At 37.4% G+C, this 9119-nt stretch overlaps 1 protein-coding gene across 1 annotated transcript in view; it reads left to right on the top strand.

Annotated features, from left to right (window-relative positions):
• STX18 (syntaxin 18) overlaps positions 1-9119 on the top strand; it is a gene marked incomplete in the record, with an annotated part of 99085 nt that overhangs the window by 47893 nt on the left and 42073 nt on the right. Inside the window, 1 exon segment of the mRNA XM_072406885.1 lies at positions 4748-4815. Coding sequence (XP_072262986.1) covers positions 4748-4815 — 68 coding nt within the window.

The raw sequence follows: 9119 nt of genomic DNA, 5'->3' as shown, positions 1-9119 counted from the left end.
AGTAAGTGAGGTTGAAGTTCTTGAAGTAGATGTTGGAATTAGGAAAAGTGATTTTGAAAAGAAACAAATAGATGGCTAGGTGACTGGGTCAGAGCATCTCCACAACACCGGTCCTGTGGGGTATGCAGTCGTCAGTACCCACTCAAAGTGGTCCAACTGTCAACATGGTCATGGGTGCCCAAGGCTCATTAATGTGCACGTTGGGATTGAACCTTAATTGTTCTCAAGCCAACAGTTGGGGTCATTTTATGTGGCTTGGAAGCCAACATGGAAAAGATGCTAATCTTTTGCAGTTTTGTAGGCTCATTTAATTCTGCTCATGGTATTATGAATGTAATCTGGGTCATTTATGGGAGTCACAACCACTATACCTTGGTGACTAGTACTTTGTTACTTATCAATTAACAGAAGTAATATTGCAAAAGCTTTACATTAGGGAACTTTAATATTATCCTAAATCTGAAGTAAACTCAAACCAATCTAATCACTCTTGCCTTTAATCCCGCAGATCAGTCTGTCTGTCGGGGGGTTTCTTCGGGTCCCTCGTCGTCCCTGTATCTGTCTTTAGCATGGGACAGTGGAAGCGCCAGGCGCCGCCATCTTCTCTTTTTTTCTTGCTTTCTTCTTATGTCACCTGATCTCGTACTGTGCAGGCGCCAGATCGGGTGACGTAGATTGGGTAAAAACTTGCAGATCTCACCGTGCATGCGTGAGATCCGCAATTTTTTCTTTATTGATGAAAGGGCTCTTGCGCATGCCTGTGCTAATTATTTAGCATATTAGCTTAGCTAAAAAGAGACAATTGCTTTTTTTCAGAGAGTACAGTTTCCTTTCTGTTGAAAGGTTCCGGTTTTTGCTTCTTAAAGCGGAAGTAAACATAAAACAACCGGGCATCTTCTCTCTTCTTCCGTGTTCTTCTTCCTGCATCACCCAATCTCACACTGCGCAGGCGTGGGTTCAGGTGATGTAGATTGCAAAAATACATTTCCGCTCTTACTGTGCATGCGTGAGATTGGTAATTTACTTTTCTATTAATAAAAGGGCAGCCATGAGCCTCCCCGGATGCGTGACGTAGGTATACCGGGAGGCTCTGCGCTCCCATTCATTCTTGATCGCCTATGCGATTGAGAATTAAGGGGGCGGTGCTGTATTTTTTTTTTTTTTTTTAAAGGGTGTTGCACTTAAAACACAAACATACACAAATTTATCTTTAAATAAAAGGGTTGTAAATTGAAAAGTCAGAGTTTAGGTATGCTTTATTGGGATGTATCAGAATGTAATGGTGTTATAAATATATATAAAAAATGTATATTCCCCTAATACCTTGGTTTGGATGCAACTTCTGCATCTTCACCTTACAAAACATTTTCCTAAAGAAATGTTGGTCAAATGAATACTTTTCTCTTAAAGATGAAAAACTTTGTTGTATTCACAAAAAAACTCTTACTTCAAGACTACCAGCGGTTAAAAAAGGTTGTTAGTAGTTTGAGAAGGAGATCAAGCAGAAAACAGAAATATACTTCAGTTACTGTAATCATAAAATTGTGTTTAGCCTTCTGGGGATGCTGATTAAAAGTTACCCTGTGGCACATCGTTTGCATTGCAAAGCACAGAACTCTTTCTTTTTACTAAATTATTAAGAGTGTTTCTGACCTATACCTTTTATTTAGACCATCTCACCATCTTTCAACCATAGAAATGCTTAATGAGATAAAACAAAATTTTTGTTTTGTATGCAGATACCATGCAAAAATGCACTGACTTGAAAATGGGCCTCATTGTTTGATAGGCTCCGGTTTTTAAGTCTATTTGCATACAAAAGTTTAATTTTTTGGCATCTCATTAGGCATCATTAATAAACAAAAGCACAGAGAGTCCAAAGGTCAGGCTCAAAGCCAAAAATCAGGCAAAACAGAAGGTCTGCTACCCAGCCCCAAAGCTGCTTTCACACTAGTAGTAGTAGAGGAAATTTGCATTCTTACACAATAAAGCACCCAGGTCTTTCTATATCAGCAGCAACCAGTCGTAGATCAACCCTAAATAATAGGCATAGGGACTAATAATATAATAATAATAATAATATTATAACTAACCCTCTTCCACCCAGTCCCAACTCAGCTACCACTTGCAGTACCAAATGTGCAATAGTGGATACCATATAGCCACATCTCAAATATTGTAGCATATTTACTAAGCAAGTTCCATTTTCTAACTTTTGAAGGGGATTTTTTATGACAAACAATATTTACATATCATCAGTAGATTTAAAACCATTTATATTTTATTTTTGATTCACATTTGAAAACACATATTAAAACATATTGTACAATAAAAGAGACTCCATTGTAATAACAAACGCCTCCTCAGCATATGTACATATATATTACATTTGAACCTTCCTGCTTCATCGGTATAAAGAAGAGAGAAGTATTCTAAAAAAAAGATATATCAAATATATACATGAAAAACATTTCCACAATTTTTCATACATTAAGCCTAATAATATGAACGCTATATGAAAAACTTACAATTATTGTATGATCAGCAATTTTATTTTTAAAGTTTATCCAATTAAAATGAGTTATTATAATGGAGTCTCTTTAATTTCAAAATATATTTTTTGTGTTTTTTAAAAGATTCAGAAATGTATTTTTTATTATTGCTTTTAAATCCAATGATATTTAAATAGTGTGTTGATTGAGTGCCACAAAAAATCCCTTTCAAAAGTTAGAAAATTGAATTTTCTAAGAAAATTTGCTACCCCTTACAGTAGTTGTAGAAAAGTGAGTAAAGGCAACCAAAACATCCCAAGGTTTTACTTGTACCCTGATAGATCAACACCCTGTAATCTCTGTTGGATAACTTATACTGGTCTGGGGGGCATACAGCATGTGATGGCTTAAAAAATATATATTCCAGGGTCTCTTGCTATTTCACAAACTCATCCATGCTTAGATTTTATAATGGTGCACATATAACCATTGTCTTTAATAAATTTAGATTTGACTGCATTTACAACAGTAACAGTATAACAATCTAAATCTTTCTCCACTGAGGAAAATAGAAGCTGCCATTGCAACTAGTATCTATAGAGATTGCAAGCTCCTCTGTGCAGGGTCCTCCCCTCCTCCTGTGTCAGTGTTTGTATTTTATTATTATTATTATTATTATTATTATTATTATTAACAGGATTTATATAGTGCCGACATATTACGCAGCGCTGTACAATAAATGGGGTATCGGTCTATTTGCTACCCCTATTAATGTACAGAGCTGCATAATTTGTTGGCACTTTATAAATATAGTTTGTCATTTTAAATGTATTTGACAACCACATTCTCAATGGTCATGGTGTAAGTTTTTCCTAAAGCTTGGAGCTTTAAAGGTTATGAAATGAGTATGTGAGTGTTGATGGTTTGTGTTTTGGCGCCATCTTATGGCTAGGTATATTGTTACAACACTGCTCACAGCTCCTTTAAGCTATGTTTGTATTCAGTTCATTTTCTGTTTGGAAAATTTTATAGAATGTTTCTAGGGTTGATACCTATCTGCTACAAAATTCTGATCATATGTTCTTTAATAGTGAATTTAGTATGCAATATTATATCCTAACTGTACAATCGCAATAAAATATATTCACTTCCTTTGAAAATTTTCCTGTTTTTATATCGTAGAACTTGTCACAGTGAATTTAATTTTGTTAACACTAATGAACAGTTTTATGTCTGAAAGTGCTTCTCTATGCTCAAGTTGTTTTAAGTTATAGTGAATTTCAATACTTTATATAACTAGAGGTTGTGATTTTAGTGTTCCACAATATACTCTGGAGATTTGTACTTCCTAAGGCTTGTTTACTTTCCATCCCACTGCTTATTTATGTCCACGTCCGGTCCTGCTGTTTATATACATCCACGTCCTGCCCCGCTGCTTATATGCGTCCATGTTTGACCACACCTGCCCTGCTGCTTATATTCGTCTACGTCCCGCCCTGCTTGTTATATATGTCCAAGTTCCCACCCCCCTGGTTACATGCGTCTATGTCCGACCCCACTGTTTATATACGTCCACGTTTTGCAACACTTGTTGGTATATGTCCACGTTCCACAACACTTGGTATATACATCCACGTCCGGCCCTGCCGGTTATATGCGTCCATGTCCGGCCCTGCTGGGTATATGCGTCCACGTCCGGCCCTGCCGGTTATATGCGTCCACGTCCGACCCCACTGGTTACATGGTTTTACTGATTTTTAATGTTGTGATGTTCAAGCTACTGCTTTACAGGTCATTGGGGGAGTCTGGGTTCTTATTCTTACTGCTTAAATAACCCCGTTTCTCCCCAATATTTAACTTGTCTATCCTCACTTCTCAGAATTATTCTTGCAGATCAGCCTTTCTAACATGGGGAACCCTTGAAATAACTTTCAGGTCTTAAGGAACCCCCCTGCTATATAATACTATTTCCTTACTATACTGTATTACAGACTATATAACAGACCTCTAGAGGAGCCTCATGTATGGTATAATCCCTGTTCATATTGATGGAATGTCCCCTATTGGGCCACACCGTGCACATCTGCATGGAGCAGGGACAAGTGTATGAATTGGTATACAAACGATAGATGTACTTCAGTGCAGTCATTTTTTAAATTCCCTGACCAGTCAAAACTTTGGTCTACTTGTTGAATGTCAGTGTCCCAGATTTGGTCATCGGTAATAAATGTTTTCTGTGTTTTCTCTTTGTTTAGATCAACAACATTGGCAAACTGAAGGATTTTCTCCTGGAGCACAGGAAGGACTATATCAATGTCTGCAGGTAAGTCCAATTTAACTTAAAATGGTTTATGAAATGTTTTTTGTAGCCAGTGATGCACGGGTCATTTCAGTAAAGGAAAAGTTGACTATTGAATATTGACTAAAAAAGTGCAAATACTTGAGGTGTTGAACAATATGCTGGATTGGAGTATGCTTGATTTACTATTAAGAGAGAGTGTGCCACAGTAAAAGGACAATAATAGATTTTGATATTGAGGTTTTGGTGGAGATCTGTGTGACTCAGGGTGGGATCGTAGGGCTCCTGTTACCTTTTCACTTCCACTTTCTCTTTTTACACCCTGCATTTATCTCTGCTGCCCTTGTACATTCTTTTTTCCCGTCTGGTCTGCTAACCTCTACCATGTTCTCCTCTACCATGTTCTCCTGGGTATTCAAAGTAAGGCCTAGATATATGCTTGCCTTGGAAACTTCAACTAAAAGAACAAGTCCCTTCCTGGGAAATGGCAATAAAAGGCCAAATACTCCGAGGCTTTATTCACAAGTGACCAAGGGTATACCATATAGTGTGATTTACAGGCAGTGCACTTCTAAAACATTCACCAAAACCATCATTGCAGAATTGTAGAATGGTGGGGGGAGAGGTTTCATTAGATTGTATACCAGCTACCTGTAGTTGCTTACAGGTGCTCCAACTCTTGAAAGAGGCTGACAGATGTAATCTAAGCTTTGAGGATATTGGACGGATATTTACATCATGCTTACCTCATTAACGTCATGCATCATGATTATACTAGTATGCTGACATCCCTAGAACATCCAGTTTTAGGCTCATTTCATCACTTGTGATACACTACACTCTTTACATACTGTATAGCAAATTCTCCACACATCTCTCCCACCCATAATGCCTGTTATATTTTTGTCTTCTATCTCCAGCGAATATCCTCTGCAATCTTTTACTAAACATACTGCCTTCTTTGGCACTCCTATAAATACTATCCAGTGTTGAACCCAGAATTATTTTAAATTTATACCTTCCTGTAATACATTTCTGTTCATACTGCTTCAATATTTATAGCCTCCGCCTTTTTGTTCTCTGCACTTCTCACTTGCACATGCTGCTAACTTTTATACTATTTTCATATACAGCTGCAGTTTTCCCCCCTGCCCTCTTAACTGGGTTTACCACCTGGCACTTTTCAGCAACAACCTGGCTGTTTTTGGGTGGTTACTGTAGAGATAGGTCACGATACAGGGGCTGCCACCTGCCTGAAATTTCTTCCCACCCAGCTTTAAAACAATTCTGGGTTTAGCATTGAGCTGTCTTGCAAACTCATCTCTTGCACATACTGCCCTTTATTATACACCACTCATATTATTTTCCTACATCGACTTCCCTCTATTATACCCCCGTATACCCTTTTCCCCGCACAAAATGCCCACTATTTTATCCTATTTATACCTTTATACCTTCCACACTCCTCTCTTGCACACACTGCCTCCTGTCATACCCTATTCAACTCTCTCCTACACTTAGAAATGTTTTAATTTTTGTTTTAAATAAAATTTTTGTGTATATAGTTTCTAGTTACACTTCTGTATATAAAATTCCTCTTCAGTTTACAATAACCCCAAAAAGCCCGAGTCGGCTCTAGGACTCCTTTTTACTTTTTTTCTGATCTCAGATATAACATGCACTAATGTGGAATATATTATCTTTAGGCACTAGAGACCCCCTATCTTTGGTAGAATTGTGTGCTGCATACATAAGGCATAGGTGGATGTCTGATGACTTTATTGTGTCGTGTACAATCACTTTTCAGATCTAGACGATATACACAAAGGAAACCAAGGTCCAAGTTAAAAGTACACATGGGTCATGCATTTACACAATATTTGTTAAGTTGTTTTAGCTTTCAAGTAGACCTTGAATAAAAATGCTTTGCTGACTGCCCCAACCCTCAAGAAATAATACCTTTGTCTTGCCAGGAATATAAAGGCCAAGGTAACAGGAGTTGTAAATAACGTATTACTAGCATCCCAAAAAAGGGAAAAGAAAAAGTAATTATTACGTAGCTTAAAGTCCCAAAACCAGGTAAGAAACAAGTAAGAAGTAGGGAATTAATCATATAAAATGGGATATCAAAAAGAAAAATCACAAAATTAAATTTACATCCCATACTACAGAAAGAAAATGCAAACATTGCATATATTGATTATAAAAAATCTCAAAGTAGTCATTTCATATCTTCTTCTAAACAAAAAAATAAGGAGGAGGAGGTAAGAAGAAGAGAAAACAAGGATGAGAAGAAAGGAAAAAAGCTCAGGGAGTGCAGAGAGCCATTGGGGTGCATACCTGACCTCGCTTACCACCATGTAAGTGTAGAAAGGAAAAGACCAGGGTGTCAAAGGGGCGATAGCTAAGAATCCATGGTCCACGAGAGTCTCCTAGAACAGTGGTTCGTGGACCACTGGTAGTCCGCGAGAAAATTTTGGTGGTTTATTATATTTCTTTATTTTTCAGATGCTCTTTTAGGTAAGTATAACCTTAACTGTGTCTTTTCTTTAACTGTTATATTTAATGGCATCAAATAGTTTGACTTTTATAACTATCATTTCTTGTTTGGTCTTAGATTCAAAGGAAATAAACCCATAATGAGTGAGAAAAAAGCAAATATTTTGTATTTCTTTAGTAATACCAAGGATAATGCAACTAATGATAATAGTAATAACAGTAATACGTCAATTAACCGTGAGCTGATCAATGAATCAGAGCCTCCGCAATCCTCATCAGGCACCATTAGGAAGATCATTATTTAACAAATGTATCTATGTTTTTTTTAAAAAATTCATATTAATGGTCCGTTGGATTTAAAATTATGAATTTAATGGTCCGTGAGGTTCCGAAAGGTTGGCGAGCTAGAATATTGGTTAACTTCCGATTCGTCTTAAAAAACATTCTAAAAAGATTCAGGTAGACCTCAAGGCTTTTACAATAGCTTGGTTAGCCACTATGAACTTTTTTTTGTAATCAGAAGATCAGGAGGCAATGACAGTTTCTGTCTTAGTTCTTAACATTTAATGGTTTCCCTTTGCTATGCTCTTGTAAAGGTAAATTAAGGTCAGCGAACCTAGCACTTGAATTGAGTAGATTCATTTATTTGTATGTTATCAGATTTATATTTATGTGAAATTGAAGGATTTGTACATAGTTGTCAAACATTTTTTACCTTTGGTAAAATTAGATGAAGGAAATGCCCTGTCTGTTGTACTTCCCAATATTGTACAGCAGAGGGTGCTGCCACATCATGAACAGAAGACTTGTGTTGCTTCTGAGCACAGCAGAAATGTCTTTTGTTTGAGATTTGTATGCGAATTTCTTGCTTTTGTTCTATATATTTGTGTAGATAGGTAAATGGTTTATCCTTGTCCGGATGTGTTTTCCAGAAAACTAATTACTGGAATAATGCTACCACACAGCGCAGGCCAGGATGATGAAAAACGTATGTGCCCCTTGCATGGCATAGTGTCTGTTTGCCTAATAAAGTGATGCAAGTTTGTTCAAAACAACTCCACTGTACATAATTTGCATGTTTGCTTAGGTTTTTAAACAAGAACTGGTATATGCAAATTATTCGAGCTGTTACCCAGATACCTAGAGTTGTCTCTGCTAGTTTTGCTTTTTTTTTTTTTTTTGAAATTATATTTTTATTGAGGGATTTTCAATAGGGTACAGAAAGGAAAAAAGGGAAATAATACAAGGGGGAGGTAACACCAAAGGAATGCAACAGAACATGGTTTAGTTTCAAAAATAACAATAAATTCTCGAATAGAGCATATTCTTGAAGCTTCTTAGAACATCGGGTTGACCTAGTAAGATTCGTGGTATATAACATTGTTCAGTAGGATAGAGACAAAGTGGGGGGGAGGTCAAATGCGCAAGCCAGCATAATAGTGGTCCCAAGCTTCTCAAACCATCTCAAATTTGACCATTGTGTCACTGAGGAGTGCCGTGAGGTACTCCATAAGGCGGATCTCTTGGATCCGCGCATATAGATTCTCCATGGAGGGAGGCAACACTGTCTTCCATCTGGAGGGGATCAGCGTACGTGCTGCTACCAGTATGTGGGAGACCAGTTTGCGAGAGACCCTCGGGAGGGTTAGGCATGGTTGACCCAGGAGATGGATGAGGAGGTCTAGCGTTATAGGCTGTTGAATCACCTCCGATATTAAATCATTAACACATGACCAATATGGTTGAATAACGGGACAGAACCAAAATATGTGCTCTATGGTACCTCGGTGAGTACCGCATCTCCAACACACGGGATCCACACTAGGAAA

This window comes from Pyxicephalus adspersus, chromosome 3 (assembly GCF_032062135.1).
Source record: "Pyxicephalus adspersus chromosome 3, UCB_Pads_2.0, whole genome shotgun sequence".
In the NCBI taxonomy this organism is placed as follows: Eukaryota; Metazoa; Chordata; class Amphibia; order Anura; family Pyxicephalidae; genus Pyxicephalus; species Pyxicephalus adspersus.
This window is presented reverse-complemented; position numbering and strand designations above follow the sequence as displayed.